General features: G+C 47.1%; 1 protein-coding gene across 2 annotated transcripts in view; it reads right to left on the bottom strand.

The window, feature by feature from the left end:
• Positions 1-17,064, bottom strand: part of MAP2K5 (mitogen-activated protein kinase kinase 5) — a 182,766-nt gene that overhangs the window by 50,994 nt on the left and 114,708 nt on the right. For both annotated transcript variants that reach the window (XM_006033317.2, XM_025215098.1), the window contains exon 17: positions 10,941-10,970. In XM_006033317.2, the coding sequence (XP_006033379.1) occupies positions 10,941-10,970 (30 nt within the window). The remainder of the gene's footprint in view (positions 1-10,940; positions 10,971-17,064) is intronic.

Below are 17,064 nucleotides of genomic sequence, written 5' to 3'. Positions count from 1 at the left end.
CCCAGCCAGCTGGGCTGGGCAATGGTGGTGCGGGGGGGCCTATGGCAAATTTTGGGGGGGCTGCAGTCCCTCCCTGTAGCCCTACTCTCAGCGCTGCCGCCACCCGGCCCAAGCCCAGCCCGCCCTGCTGGGAACAGCTTGGTGCAGTGCCAGCCCCAGCCCACCCTGCCCTGCCCCGCCCCACTCCGCGCAGATCCAGGGGCACCCCGCATCCCCCTCCCCACCCCACACAGATCCGGGGGCACACGCCCCCCCCGTGCCCTGGATGAGCCGCGGGATGAGCAGGTAAGTGCCAAACGAGCCACCGGACCAGCAGCTCCCATATAAGGGGTATGAAAAGGTGCAAGGCGCCCTCCCCTCCAACCTGTGCTCCCTGGATGAGCCATGGCTCCATCCCATGCTTACCCCACCCAGCCCCACTTGCCCCAGCCCCAGGCCTCCCTCACCACAGGGACCTTGATCTGCACCCCCATGCCCCTTCCCTCCTCTTCTCCTTCCCCACTCCACCCTCCGCTTCCACCACATCACTTACCAGCTGCATGCAGCTCTCCACGCTGCCAGACTGGCATCGGAAATTGGATCAGTATTGGCTGATATGCCTCCTTAAAAATCGGCTATCGGTATCAGCCCCAAAAATCTCTGTCGGTGCACCCCTAACTATTGGGTATATTCTTACAGCTATATAAGCGGGTTCCTCCAGACCACTGGCACCAAAATCACACCTCAACTACATGCCAGGATTATTTAATTCACCAGTAGCCTGCAGCCACCTCTGACTGGGATCTCTTTAGCAAAGAATAGCAGCACTGTCCAGCAACCTTGAATGGGATGTGGGGGACAGGTGGGGGAGCATAATGTTGAAACTGCACATGGATTCAGGGGACTGATAGCCCCCCCACCTTCCCTATGCTGGAATATGCCCCCAACACTAGCATTAACACACTTACTCTTGTGAAAAGAAACTGGTGGATCTTTAATGGTCACAAGTGAGGAGTCACCATTTTACCTCTCATGTGAAAGGTGGCAGGCTTAGCAAAACAGCTTCTCCATGCTAATGCTGAGGCACTGTTTTAGGGTCGAATGCCCTTCCCCTCATACACAGGTTGCACCTCTGGTGTAAATGTGCAATACGTACACCGTGGGATGGTACAAGTTCAGCTAGGATCCACACATGCACAGCACGGGAAATACAGGAGTGAATTTGCCTTCTAGCTACTTGTTGCTTAACATCAGTGCCAGCGGGTGTGTCTACATGAGACGCTTACTGCGCATTAGTCTAACAACACTGCGCAGTACCCTGGCGGTTAAAAACCGTGCTAATAGCCTACTGCGCAATGTTATTTAGCTAATGAGCAGTGTCACAAGATAACCGTGTGCTGGCACTACTACAGAGTAACTCTAGTTACTGCGCAGTTAGTTAGTACTTTATTAAGCAAGGACTAAACTAAATGGGCAGTATCTAAGGCACATTAATGAACGTGTAGATGCACCCAGTGAGTAAATACAAATGCTACTCAGCCAGCGATGAGAGAAGAACATAGACAGGTATTTCAGAACACCTCTTCTATCACCCCCTACACTTCCTTGGCCCATAGTGTCTCATGGCTACGGTGGCCCTTCTCTCTAGGCCCTTCAGCCGAGGTGTTTGCTGGCAACTTCCTCATCTTCACTACTTTAGACAGGCCAAGCAGGACAGCGCCTGTCCTCAGGTAAGCAATGAGAGAAGAGAAAATCCCATTCCTTCTCTCCACTTCTAGCCACCTGCTAGGTTTGGTCAGCCTAGTCAACCCTTTAGGTTGGATGAATGGTGTGGGGCCAGTCGGCAGGCCTGATCCAGAGTAGGGCTGGCACATAGGGTGGGTCTGCAAATGCGAACTGGTGCATCAACTAGGCCCTGTGTGCCAGCTCTGGTTGCAGAGTGACCCCATGTGCCAGGACCACATCACGTGGATGCGGGGCTCCCACGGTTTGGAAGTCTGGCAGCCGGGGAAAAGCGGCAGTGGGAAACTGACAACGCCGCCAGCTGGGATCCTGCCACTGCTCCCTGCCGCTGGACTTCCAGACCCACGGGGAGACCCACTGGCCAGATGACGTGGCTCCACAGGCTGTGTCCAGCCTGAAGGCCAGAGACTGAGCACCGTTATGCTACGCCAAGCAGCACGAAGGGACCATAGGTGAACGAAGCACTATCAGGGGCACTAGTTGCCTCACCATAAGCTGCAGCACCAAGATGAATTTACTTTCTCTCCCAGCTGCTGGGACAAGGGACGTTGTTTCCCGTTGGGCCAGGCGTGTGCTGCTTCAAGATCCCCATCCCGGACACGGGAGGGGTCACCAGGCACGGTGGTCCTATGAGGCAGCTCCAAGGAAGGAAGAGGGCGACGGCACCTGGGGTCTCTCTGCAACCAGATCTGGCATCCCTAAGTTCCCACCAAACCTTAGGGAAAAAGAGACCCCATCCTCGGACCTCCGCCCTCCTGACTGAAAAATAATAATGGTGGTATCAGCAATAATCATTTTAAATGCTAGGCACAATCCATATGGCAGAAATAATTGTCTTTCTTTGTTAAATGGGACAAACAGAAGACCGCACAGCCGCAGAGAGGACGGCTCTCTTAAGGACTCTAGATGGGTAGGGCCCTCACTTCGGTAAACTTGCTCCTCAGAATAAATTTGTTCCTCGCGATGCTATAGTATTTCCAAAGCCGGTATTTATACTGGGGCTGCTGAAAAACCTGGAGGGCTCAACCTCTCTACTTGAAATGTCAGAGGAATTTGAATAAAAAGTTGAAACCTAAGAAAAGTTTGTGTTTAGACCTTTCCTTCCTCCGACAGGTCTCTTAACCTAACCCTAAACATACTGCCTGCGAACCAGGGGGTGAAATATCCTCTGGGGGAAAAAAAATTGGAAGTGATCAACCCGTTTTCTTTAACATAAAAAACAAGAACGGGCAAATTAGTTTTAAAACTGGCTGTGTTCTCATCCCTTACTGTATCCCACCCAGATCCCCCCGAACTCTTCCTAGCGATCTGCTCAATGAGTTATGGCACGTCTGAATGGGATCCAACACTTCTGTCGGCCGACGTTACATCTCTCCCAACTTTTAAATGTTCAATATGATCCTGGGGACCCTGGGAAGGGAGTAACCCCGAAAGCAGCACGGCTGAGGAGTCTCCAAGTATGCCAGCTTGATAAAATGTATTGTTAAACCTGCGATTGGCTCAAATGAACCAGATTTTTTTCTAATTAAGGAAATGGCTTTGAGCTGCGAAGGGGTTGGGTTTTTTTTGCCCACGTACTGAGCACTGTGCTCCATGCTACTTATTTTACTACCACCGCCGTAGCTGTCCTCCCTAACGATGTAAACAAATGATCCCATAGAAACGCTGGAGCAACGGGGACCGCAGACAGCAAGCCCGCCTCACCGCAGCAAAACCATTCACAAATAGTCTGGCCTCTGGTCCAGCGTACACAGCCCTCTGCTATTGCAGGTCATCACATATAAAGTCCTGGAGGACGAGTTTCCCACGAGCGCGTCGTGCAAATGACAATGTACAGCCCCGCTATGTGCATCTCCAGGCTGCGTGGGAACGGCACAGCGGCTCTGCGGGACTGTGACTCCCCGTCAGGCACAGACAGGTCCCATACTGCTTCCCACGTGCCGGCCGGCACGTGAATGGGACGAGTAATCCGACACTGAGCAGAGGGGCTCAGCGTCCCGGTGCTGCCAGGAGCGATCGCAGCTCTGTCCTCGAGAGCCGAGGATGTAACGTGAGCAAAGGGGTGCTCCAGAATCGCACCCCGTCCTGCTGGGCATTTCCAACCCTATCTTTTTGTCCCCAGATTTACTCTAATGAGCTCGGATTCAACTCTGGCCCCAAATAAGAGGGCTGATGGAGAAAGCTGTTAGCGTCTGTAAACCCCAAACGCTTTTGACTAGAAGGCAGCCAGCACTGGATGTGACAATATTTGACTTTCCCTTCAAATACTTGGTTATGCAACTTGGCTATGCAACTAACAGGCTTTATTGCTTCACCAATTGCTCCATCCACTTAAATGAATAGTAGCAGTGAATCAAGGCTCCGTGGAAAGTACATTTCCTTTAGTACGAGTCCAGGCGGCGGATGCTCGCACGCTTCTAACAATGCCTCCAAAGCAAGCTGAAGACGTCCTTTCTTTTTCCCATTGTTCTTGATCAGGAACACTCAATGGCAAATGCCCCTTCGTTTAAGGACCCTGGCTCCAATTAAGTAGTCGAAAAGGGTTTTCAAACTGTTAGCCCCGTGCTGAAAGGGCAGGGTCCTGCTCTCACGTAACAACAAAAGTCGTGTTACCTCGCTGCAACGTACTCATTCAAATGGCAAACGTTGCAAGATGTGAACAATGATGCCTAAGCTGCTGACAGCCTCTGTAAGCTGGGGTCCTGACCCTGCACGCATCTCTGCGGCTGCTTTCCTGCCAGCATTTCAGCAGTCCCATTGCAGTGCGAGATGTAAAGCGGATTTCAGGGACGCTACAGATGTGCTTTGAGAAAAGCCAACAAAGTTGGAGGACTGCTGTTAACATGTGAAGAAACACGCTCCTCCACCGGCACCGCATCCTCCACTAAAAATTCACTCCCCAAAATTCACAAGATGAGAAAAGCAGCAGACACCGCGGCGTTATAAGGCTGCCTGCAACGACTGGAGTTAGAAAGGAATCCCATTACTGAGCTATAATTAAAGATCACAACTTTATACTACATGTGGAAAAATGCCGTAGATTAGGGCATACATCTTCCCCTATATATCACACCTACTTATTCCATACCTTTGGATATTGCAAAGATATTTATATGATTCATTTGATCTTCCGTTCCTGTAAGCAATTAAATGATGTGGTTTATTATACCTGTAGCAGCTTTCTATTTGTTCCAAAGTGCTTTCTGACAGATATCCCTACATTTTCACACGAGGAAAAACCCACAAAAAAAATTAAAAGCTGTCCAAATCCTCCAATGAAGCTTCAGAAGAGAAGCACGGTTCGTGACTGAAGTTAGAAAACGAGCAAACAAGCAAAAAACTCGATGTCTGAAGCACTTGCAGGTACACTGGGTAATGATACCTTCAGTGCAACCTGCATGCAGAAATCAATTCAGAATTTAAAAGAATGGAGGATTCCTACTAACACTTGCTATAATTTGTGCAATATATTATAAATGCAGAAAATACTGTGCGTGAGGGACCCCGATCTTGAAGATATTTTATAATAATTCAACAGGAAAAACCTTACCATTTTAGCATTAGCATTTGAACAGTGTTTAATGCCTTTTAAATGGTTCAATACGATGATGTATGTGGAAGATACTACACATTTCTTTCTTACTAGGAAACATGCTGTAACCAACCTTCAATTTATTCTTACAAAATAAATGAATGCTTAAATGACATTTCTGTCAATTGAAAAAGCAACAGTAAAATATCTTCTTTACGTGCCAAGTTAAACTAAATATTTTTTCCTTGACAACCTGCTTACATTTAAATGAAACCAGACCAAATTTGGTCAATAGTATGGATTACATGTAACAAAAAGAACCTCAGACCATGCTAATATAGGGATCAGAAAGCCACAACTTCATTTAAAACCACACAATTATTCAGCAAACTAAGATACAGCAAATAAATTAATCTGTTTTAAATGGAAGTGCTTGGACAAGTAGCTTTTTAACCTACAATTAAATCTCACTAGCAGAAATCACAACGAGGGAAGAATCTGCTGAAGCCAGGCTAAAAACCGAATCTTGTCAAACAAAATCTTTTGGTATGCGAAATTAAAACACGTTTGCAAAATCAATTCCTCCCGACCCCGGGTGAGAGCCTCAGCCCCTGCGTGCCGGCACAGCTGCAATCTTTCCAAAGGGACTTCAGCGAAGGATCTGCCCCAAAAATGTGCAGCCTACAGTGCAGCAGCTCCCTGCTGCCTTTTCTACGGGGGAATATGGTGAGAGCCCAAATCTTTCCTGAAGAGTAAGCAAAAGGAGGATTTAATTCACTCACCATGCTTTGGGCTTCTGCACTTTCCTACACAGTGAACCCATGGCAAGACTGTAGCGCATGCATTCTTGGGCTCTGAAATGTCCTATTATTCACTTATGTTTTCCTTGCACTGGGATTTAAGAAGGTCTCTTCACGGAGACAAGTAATATGTCATCATTTTGTGCAGCTAACAGGCCTGACAGTCTTGTCTCTCTGAGTTAGGGATATGAGAGCTCTGATTCTCACGTTGCTGGAAAAATCAAGGTGGAAAGGGTTGGCAGAAAAATAAAGGGGGAATAATCCAACTCGGAGCAAGTTCTTCATTAATTCACCGACTTGACTTTCCAGCAATTATTAGATTATCTTTTGCCACAGAATTCTCTTTCTACCAAAAAGCAGCAAACAAAAAAGACCCCATAAAATCACGACACAACCAGCAACTTAAATAAGATCTTTCTTACTTTCACTCCATTTTTGAATATCTTATTTAAATATGTAGCTTATGTGGGGGGTTTTTTTTTTGGGAGGGGGGGTGGTTTTGTCATTTTTTTTTTAACAAACGTCATCTCTATTCACCATTTCTCTGGTCTTTTTGATCTTTCTTTTTTTTCTACTTATCATGTTCTTTATCTGAAACAGATTTTTAACAGATAATCTTGATCATTATAACAATATCTTGCTTGCATTTTATTCAAATAATTCTTAAAAACAGCTTAAAAAGCCGTTTGGAATAACATCAAGCTCGCCATCAATCAAATGAAAAAATTCCGCTGGCGGTTGTATAAACATCAGATCAACTCTGATGTCTTCAAGGATTTCAGAGTGAACCATAAAAAACTCCATTAACTTCTGACAAAGAATGCAAATTAATCACAACATGGGGTGAAATGAAATTAAAGGCTCTTTTCTAATCAATGACAAGGCAGGATGAAATATTTGTTACTCTCTCTCTGCATTCAGGCGGCGTGGATGTTTGCACTTTCCCTGCGAAGCCCAAATGCAAGGTGTGAGCACAGATTCACCCACAGTAGCTGTTTAGCCCTCCCCACCCCCAGAGCTATCTGCTTACAAGTCGCGGAGATTCACAAAACACACTAATCATCTGAATCTCAGGTGCATCCAATTTGTTATTCACACTCTCCCATGCCAGTGAAAAGCCTGGCGCAGACAGATGCACCAGGAACCTTAAATGACAGTTTTGGCCTCCGGAAGTGCGATCACTACAGCAAAATCTAGTACAGCCTCCAGGTGAAATGTCTGGAGCTCCATATGGAGCAGGGAAAATTAACAACAAGATGAAAATCGCTGCAGCAGCGGGGAGTCTGAATTTTTTGAAAAAAAAAATGAAATTTAAAGATGAGGAAAGAGAAGTAATAAATTAATGGGGTGTGAAAACATTCAAAGCTTTACAATACCAGGGGCACTATTTGCTCAGATTTGGGGGGGGGGAGGGGGGGTGGAGAAGGGAGGGAGGAGGAAGGGTGACTCTTTTTTTTTTTTTAAACTTCAGGTCATTTTGATGTAATTTATTAACTACGGGATGGAATTGAAGCCAAAGGAAGAAGCCCGTTTCCATCTATACAAAAAGTGCTTTTAAATACAGTTGCTCAAATCTGCACTTTCCCGTCGTTTATTAAATCCCTTGCTACTGAGGGCTGCCTCTTTCTTCAGAGCGTTTTCCCTAATGGACGTATCATCCTTTTAGCACGCTGCATTGCCACAAAGTTTGAATACAAGCCGAGAATATTTAGCGGGCATGTCTTTTCATTTCTCCTAAATTGCATTATCATTAAACAAGCCATTGCCCTCTCCCATGTTTTTATTTAATCTACTGAATTGGGATCGACGTGATTAACTGCACATCTCTCAGTTTGGTCAGACACCGCACGTCTTCAGAGTTTCAACGAAATAATCAAGTGAAAATGCTGTGACGTTCCATGGCCTTTTAGGTATTTTATTTTACAGGGGTTTCTATGTAGATCCCCTCTGCATCGCATTACGTTTCCGTTAAACTTTTCAAAGAAATGTGAAACTTAGTTACCCCAAATGCCCGCCTTGGTTATCTAAACGGACCAGCCTGCAGACGCACTCCTGGTTGGGGAGAGGGGATTTTGATTTCATTTTTAAATGTTTACATATGAAAGGATTTTGATTCTAAAGAGCCTGTTTTTCCTCTGCGTGTGTTTTTGTGTGCACAATTCCCATTAGTGTTAATAGAGTTATGCAAACACATCAGGGGAAGAATATACCCGTAAGTGCTTATGTTTATATCCACAGAAAATCCTATGAGCGTCATACTCTACTTCTTCCAAAAGGAATTTTACATTACAGCAAACAAGTAACAGCACATTTGCAATAATGTGCCTGGAAAAAAAAACCCCAAAAAACATTAAGCAATTCAGAAATTTACTGGGTTTTCAAGAGTTTGCTTTTACAAAATGTATGCAATGGCAGAAGCTGTCCTACTTATCACCTATTTGATATTTTCTTGTCTCACCTGACACTTTCCTGAGCTATAAAGCCTGCTAACACATGAAGAGCGCATCCCCAAAACACTCATGCGCCGGAGCATTGCTGCTCACGCAAGGTGGTGTTTGCAGCTCAGGTGTCTGCAGGATTGGGCCCTCTGTGCAAACATATGATTAAATAATGCTAATGTGACAATTAAGCGAATGTTTGTAAAGCGAGTGCTTATAAAACACTCTGAAAATGAAAAGTGCTAAGTATTGTCAGTAAAGCTTTCCACTAGCAGCCAGGAAGAGCCATCCTTTCAGATCACTGGCATATCAGTAAAAAAAAAATAAAAAAATACAGGGGCAAGTTAACCTTTGCCATGACTTGGACCTCAGTTGGTTTCTATGTGCTCATAATATTTATCCATAACATTTTTTAACGAGGAGTAAAAGAAGAGAAGCTGGCATGGCTGTCAAGACACGAGTCTGTCGAGAACAGGGACGGCTCTGGATACATATTTCCGGTTGCCCATTTTTGATAGAGAAGTAATGGCTCCAAGATGCTTCGGGACAAAGTCTGTAAACACTGATCCATGCGATTAACTTCATTCATGTGAGAAGGAGGGCTTCGGCAACTGCATGATTGTAGGAGGTAAATATGATTTTGGACCGTTTTAAAATAACGCGTAGCAGCCGCTCGCCAGATCAGAATGGATCCGTAGGTCCGATACAATCAACCATAAAAGTACGCAGGTACGACACACGCCGCTTATATGAAAGAGCCTGATGAAAAGTAGTTGCCCGAAATGCTTAGAAGCTACATTTTAAAGCTGACCTCTGCAGCTATTTGACTTTTTAAAAAACAAGGCATGCATGACAAGTTGCGTCCTACAAGACTCTCTTGTGAACCCAAAGATATTTAATCAGGAGAGGAAAAAAAGCAACTTAAATAGATTTCCATATGTTTTGCTCCTCGCGAAAATATGTCAACACTGCTTTTTATAATGCCAGGAGATCGTCATCTGGTATAGTAACATTACAACCCTTGATGAACGTGGTGTCTCAAACTGCAACCACCTAAAATCAGTTTTGATCTACGTTTATAAGCCAATGTCTAAAATTGGACACAGGGATACTCTTAACTATGCCTGCATACGGAGGATTCCCTTGCGCAAGAAACTCTTTTTCTATTTCTTCGCTAAGGAGAGGCTTACTTTTGAAATGTGGATAAAAACCTCCGAGGCATGTTCTGCTAAACAATTCAAACTACTTTTTATCCATAGGAGGAAAGAAATACTTTCATCCGTAGAAAGAGAGAATGTGAACGACTAGCGTATTTCTACATATGCAGAATCTTTTTTAGAAGTCCATAAAAGTGTCAGGAGAATTTGCTTAAAACAGCTTATAAAAATGGAAGAGAGAATGAGTCCCAGCCTATTATTCAATAACCATGTTTGTGAGGCATCTGCATAATCTAACCATGCATAAATTAGTATGTGTAATACAACAGTTATTTGCATAATAATAGCAAGTTAATAGATGCTTAAAGAGCACAGACCAACACCACCTTTAAATCAGACATGCCTCCAGGCACTCTGGTCTGTATAGACCAAGATGCTTGGAAAACATTGTTCATAAAACATATGAAAACATAAAAAAAACACATTCAAATCATTCATTTTACCCCCTGGACACTCCACTTATTATTATTTTTTTTTTCTCCAGAGGAATAATTTTAAGAATGACAAGACAGATTTTCACTTTGGAGTCTAACATCCATCTTGCAATAATGCTTTGAAGTGGCTCCCAGAACTGTTTCTGAACTGGCCATTGTTACAGGGGCCTCGTGGTTTTTAGGGTTAAGTATCTAGAAGCCAAAAGTTAAACACCATGAGAGAGAGCAGGATTTTTCAGCAATGCTCACCCTGGGCCTAACTCAATGAACCTGATGGAAAACCTCCCCAATAAGTAGTTAGACCAGTGCTGAGTTTGAAAATGTCGCCATATTTTCAGAAAAATAAATAAATAGGCACGTTATTAGATCCTGCCAAGAGATAACATTAAAAAAAAAATCCAAAACATTTCATCCACACCATATGTTTCATTCCTGAGGGTCTTAAACCATTTTGACTACATTCAAACTGAATTAAAAAATGGAAGAGCTAGCCTCCCCCTTGCTATAAGAGTACCACTGGTAATATCAGAGTATTTAAATGCTTTAATCTCACACACACAAAAAAATCATCATCATCATCTCCAACTTCTTAAGAAGGAAAAAAAAAATCTAGAATATGAGAAAAAAAATAAAGAAAAATCAATAGAGACTTCTAAATGACTCCTTTAAGAAACCACTTTTCAATTTAACAGGACAGATTTATTTGTATGTGGCTCAAATGTTCACAATCGCTCTCTGCACCTTCATACATAGGAATGAATGTCACAGTGGCAAACGGCAGTAATGAACAATCTTACCTGAGGATATGGAAACCTCCCAAGAGCAAGCTGGGAAAGAAAATAATATTTGTCTAGTTATATAGATTTGCATGGAGGGCGTACTTTCTTAAAGAGAGAAAAGTACTCAACTCTCACTATTGTATAACCCGCCAAAACCCCCCCAAAAAACCGTGAGCAAAAGTAATCCTGAAACGTCGTACGAGCTGTATTTAGAATGGAGTGGTTCATAACAATTCCTCTTTGTTTATGCACCAAATTAACGTCTGGTGATAAAGTCTGAACATTTTGGTATCCGTCTTGCTCGACAAAAAGTGTGCACCACCTGCTAACGTTGTGTTGCATCCTGAGAGCTCCTTAAATTAAACCGCTGAGTCTCAACTGTAAGGGAAATGACACTGAGCTTTACTGATTATCTTGCCAACACGTGGGTACCCATACAGCAGTCACTAAACTCCCCAAGTCCTGTCTTGGCACACGCTAGGCTCCGCGTAAAACCTGGGTCATACCAGAGGTCAACCTCTGCCTTGCTGCTAAAGTCTTGGCCAAGAAGTGAGACTCCATGACAGCACACAATGCATTTGTTTAAAATATATTCTGGATTACGTAGGAACTAGATTAGCTATGACTCCTTTGATTTGAAACAGGTACTATGGAAACAGTAGGATCACTTATGGAAAGGCAAAGTTTTGAGGCACTTGCAAAAGAGGTCACATTTTTGTCAAGTAGCCTGTTACATACACGAGGAGGCAACCCAAGAACAGAGACGTCATTATAACCGTGGCCGGTTTGATCCGTAAAAAATTTCTATGGACACGCAAAGACGACAAGGTCCAAGAGGCCAACTAGATGCACACAATAACTTTGCATACGTGTATTTATTGAATATGCACATCAGTTATAGGAGCTGCATCTCTTAATCTTCATGCATCCCTCTGGAAACTAACCCTAGTCATTCTTACGTATCATACAAGTGGATCTTGACATAATGACTAAGATGGAGTTGTTATGGGCCATCATATCGACATGGTGTCACTTAAAGGTCCTGACTAGCAATGACACGACGAGACAGGAATGCCTCAGAAAAAACCTGTGCTATATCATGCCATTGACTACAGATTATTGCTGTCATTCTAGGCTTTTATTCAGATTTTTTTTTAAAGAAACTGCCACTTACCAAAAGAAAGCAATGCAACAAAAACGGATGCAAAAGACTTGATGAAAAGTCATAAGGAAATGAAAATGAAGACCCTCCACTGATGTGAGAAAGTTCTTCCTAACAATTTTATCCTTCAACTTGACTGGATCAGACCGCAGGTCCATCTTGGACTGTATCTTGTCTCAGACCATGGCAGAGTAGGTGCCGAAGGGGAGGAGAAGCAGATCATGTCCAGAATTTCCCATTCCTCTTCCACTGCAGCTTCCAACCTTGACTGGTTTAGGGCTGTTGCAATTCAGAGGTGGCATCCCTATTTACCATGTTCAAGATCAATGGATGGACCTTTCTCTTAGAAGCTGGCCGATCCCCTTTTAAACTGGGCTGAACTATCCAGACTCCTCAACCTTGTGGCAACGAGTTCCAAAAGTGAACCCTCCTGGCCCAAATCACACCTAAGACTCATCTCTACCCCACAGCCCAGCTGCTCGTATCCACACTAATCCAAGACTAACTTCACATCAGAGCCGTGGTGAGCAATGCAAACCTCAACCTTCTCCACACCGAGGAAGTCTAAGCAAGTGTAAGACCTCTTTTAGCTCACTTCCAATTAGGGATGTAAACGGTTAAACGGTTAAATGGCAATTTATATTTAAACCAGTTACCGTTTACCATTTAGTGACCTCTGGCAGAAACAGCCCCAGCCTCTCATGTCTTCATTGTGTGCCCAGTACTGCGCGGGCTCCTGGCGGGGAGCTGTAGGAGGGGGGCGGCAGGTATGGCCAAGACACTAGGAGACACTGCCCAGCCACGAAGCCACAACTTCCCTTTGCCCCCACCGGCAGGGGCTGGGTCTATGGTGCCCAGATCCTGCTGCCATGGGGAGGGAGAGAGAAAAGTGCTGTCCCCCTTCCCCCCCCCGAGCATGGGCAAGTCCTTCCCGCTGCAGCAGTGAGACGCCTGGCCCCACAGTGGGTCTGCCTGGTCCTCCCACAACAGCGGGGTCCCAGTAGGGCGATGGGCTCCCTGCGCCTCACTTGTGCCGCTGCAGCCTGGACCTAGAAGGCTCCTCTGCATTGCAAAGCCAGGCCCTCCCCAGCTCACCATGGGTGGGAGTGGGGGGTCCGGTCCCCGCAGGCCAGCCTCTGCTGTGTGTGCTGCATCCTTCCCCCTCCCACCCATGGTGCTGGGGCTGGAGCAGGCGGTGCCAGGTCTGAGGGGTTGCCGCTGGTCCCTTGTGTGGCGAGTGCAGCCCCAGGGTGTTCCCGAGGGGCAGCAGCGCAGCATCTCCAGTCTGGGAGGCCACTGTTGCAGCACTAATGCTCCTCCCTGGGATCCCTGCTGCACCACTGCCCCTCGGGAATGCCCTGGGGCCGCACTCACTGCACAAGGGGCTGGCCGTGACCCATCAGACCCAGTGCTGCCTGCTCCAGCCCCGGCGCCATGGGTGGGAGGGGGAAGGATGCAGCACGCACAGCAGAGGCTGGCCTGCCCCAGTGGGACCAGACCCCCTCTTCTCCCAGGGTGAGCTGGGGAGGGCCTGGGCAGCAATGCAGAGGAGACTTCCAGGTCCAGGCCACAGTGGCACAAGTGCTGCAGGAGGCACAGGGAGCCTATAGCCCTGCCCGGGACCTGTCAATGCGGGAGTGGGCAGATCCATCTCGGGGCCGGGAAGCTCGCTGCTGTGGCAGGATGGCTGCCTGACTCCTGCGGGGGTGCCCAGCCTCTCCCCCTTCCCAGGGGCGGCAGGATCTGGGCACAGGAGAGGTCTGCAGCCCCTGCTCCAGTGCCAGTCCTTGCCCATGGGGGTGAGGGGAAGCCCCAGCTCTACAGCTGGGCAGTGCTTCTTCGTGGCTCAGCTGCACCCACCATCCCCACCCACAGCTCCTTGCCAGTGGCCTGGATCCTGAGCAGCGCCATGCACATGGTGAAAACATAAGGGGCCAGGGCCAGGGCTGGGGCCGTTCCTTCCAGAGGTCATTAAACTACATATGCACGATTAGTTAACCGTTTAACCGATATAGTTAGAGGAGATTAAACAGATGTTTTCTTTAACAATATTTACATCTCTATTTATATATCCACCGAGACTATGCGATGCTGTACAAAGATCCCCCGGATGGCCGCGAACACATGCTCCCCTGTAACAGTCTGGTCACCAAAGTTTATGGCCCAGACAACTGCGCCATGCAAGAAGGTTATATTGCTTCTGGTTTGGGGCCAGCGTGCACGCAGAGCAAGTGTGGGCATCTCTGCCTAGCGCTGCCGTGTGCCACAGAAATATACCACTCATATGCTCTGTCCTCCATGGCTACCTTCGTTTGCATGCTTTGCATGACAAAACTTCTACCATTTTTGCTTCTGGTACAGAGGTCACTCAGCAAAAATCTCCCCCTCCCCATCTCACATGCAGCCAGGAGGAGGAGGATGGGATTACTATTTATTCCTCTCTTTTCTGTCTGCTTCACAGGTTCTCCTGCTCCATCCTTTCTAAGCTAGTCCCACACAGACAGATACTGCACTGGGACATAGAGAGCTGGCCCATGAGCTAAAAGACATCGTCTCACAGCCTCACAGGACTATTTAGCCTTGCTTCATCATCTTGCTTCCAACTTCAGCGATCTTCACTCATTCCCAACCACTCTCTAGACCAGGGATGGGCAATTATTTGGGCCCGAGGGCCACTTAAGGAGTTTTAGTGAGCTGTCGTGGGCCACATCAGCACCCCATTCCTCCCCTCCAAATTGCTCACCAAAACTTCCTAAGTGGGTCTGCTCGCCCACAGCCGAGCGGATGGGATGGGATGGGGCTGCAGGCGGGTGGGAAGTGCCGTCCAGGAGCAGCATCTGGGATTGTGGTGCAGTGACAGCACAGGGCCAGGGCCAGGAGCAGGGCTGATCCACGATCTGCTCCCCTGATGGGCATCGTTTATGTGGGCAGGGGCAGGCGGGGAGCAGATCATGGCTCTGCCCTGTGATTCCAGAGTCTCCACGGAGGCTGGCCAGGAGCCGTGTGGGAAGGGCGCGTGACCAGGTGGACGAGATGGGGCCTCACGTGGGCAGGGAGCTGCGTCTGGGTGGATGCGGGTCCAGGCCTGGGGATCTTGGGGTGGTAACAGTGCAGAGCCGGGGTCTGGGGCAGAGCTGCAAACTGCTCCCTGCACGTGGAAAAGGCACCAGTCGCAGGGATGTGCGAGAGCAGATCACAGCTCTGCCCTGGCCCCGGCCCCATGCTGTCACCACCCAAAGATCCCACCCCATGATCCCAGTCCTGCCAGCCTGTCCCGCTCCCAGACACCACTCCCTGCCCATCTGCAGCCCCATTACATCTGCCTGGCTGTGCCTGGGCCGCCACGCCGCCCCAGCCCCGCTGTTCGCCCGGGGCTGCGGGACCTGCTGCACGCACCCAGGCAGAGCCAAGGGACCAGCTGCAGCCCAGACAAAACGCCTTAGTGGGCCAAATTTGGCCCACGGGCTGTATTTTGCCCACCCCTGCTCTAGGCCATAGTAACACAGCCCAGCTTCCTCAGATTTACACTATGCTGGCTTGCACTGCAAGATTTTGCCAGCATATTTTAGGTTGGCTAGATCAAAGACCCTCACTGACCTGCTGTGGATACACAGGATCAACCAAATAGCGCTTTTGCCAGCAGAGCTAGTACTATTTGGCGGGCCGTGTAGGCAACACTGGCACAAAGCCCCTTGTGCTGGTGTGCAACAGCGGCAGAGGCTCTGCAGCGCAGCGTGGGAAGTCCCTCAGCTTTCGGGAGTATAGCACAGTCTTCCTTCTCCTCCAGCAGGAGTCACTTTTTCACACGACCTTCAGAGTTGCTAGCATCTCTCGGTGGCAAGCGTAATGCCCGTGACATTAAGGACTCAGCACCGTGTCCGTGCTAACTGAGAAACCCTTCTGCTCAAGGCACCCTGGAAAGAGCCCACGAGAAAGGAGCTCTAACTTTGCTCACTTTCAGGGCCTAAGACTTATCACTGCTGTAGTTTTCTGTGTTTTGAAGAAGATAAATATGCATCTCATGATCACGATACGCCAGAAGCAAAGCAGCAGGTATACGTGTAAGGCTAAATCCTGTCTCCCTTCCCTATGCAGGCAACATGCTCCCTGGCCTCAGTCATGACGCTAGGCTCTTCATTCCTCAGTCCAACGATGGACGCCAATGGGAGCTGTGCCTATCTGTGGGCGGAAGGATTTGACCCTCAGGGTAGCAGGATCATTGTGGAAGAAGCCATTTCCCTGGGAAGCATCAAAACATGATGCGTGAACAGATGAAGTAGCTTTGACAACAGCAACATAGAGGAGGAATATGAGAATACGTGGGTTTTTTACAGACACAACCGACTCCACGGGCAGCTGGGCACCCAAACAACAGCGCGTAGCACGGGGGCGCTCTGCGCCTCCTCGAGCCATCGCGCCAAAGAGTTGCTTCCCCTCTGCCGCCTCCCCCTGCCCACGATTGTCAAGGTATTATAAATTAAGAAACTTACCAAAGAGTATGTAATCTTCTCTGAAATAGCCTGCAGATATGTCACTGTACTAAATGTGTTTCAGATTTAATGAAGCTTTAATGTCCTTTTTAATTTTGCCTGTTTCTATATCACCAGGGGTCGAGCAAGGCAATCAGCACTCAAGAGGGTGGTTTGGTTTAAAACTAGGAAAAACTCATTTGCTTATGAGTTGCACTGTATTTTCTTAATTAAATTTACTGAGTAAAATGGTTTAAGTTCAGCCAACCAATGACCTCTATATGTAGATTTAGATTTATAAATAGGGTAACAGTTAAAGTAAAGGGGGTGGAAAAAACCCTCAAAAACAAACAGATTAGACTCACAGCAATAGGAGTTTTGTGCCCTTTATTGTCTTTACTAAAGAAGTCATTTAAATATGAGCAGCATAAGCCTATAAAGAAAGCGAGACAGAGAGAAAGAGCAAGCCGAGGCAGGGGCACAAGCCCTCAATCCAAACATCCCTTTCTCC

This window comes from Alligator sinensis, unplaced genomic scaffold (genome assembly GCF_000455745.1).
Source record: "Alligator sinensis unplaced genomic scaffold, ASM45574v1 scaffold1423_1, whole genome shotgun sequence".
In the NCBI taxonomy this organism is placed as follows: Eukaryota; Metazoa; Chordata; order Crocodylia; family Alligatoridae; genus Alligator; species Alligator sinensis.
Note: the sequence above shows the minus strand (reverse complement) of the source record. Positions and strands in the feature narration are given on the sequence as shown.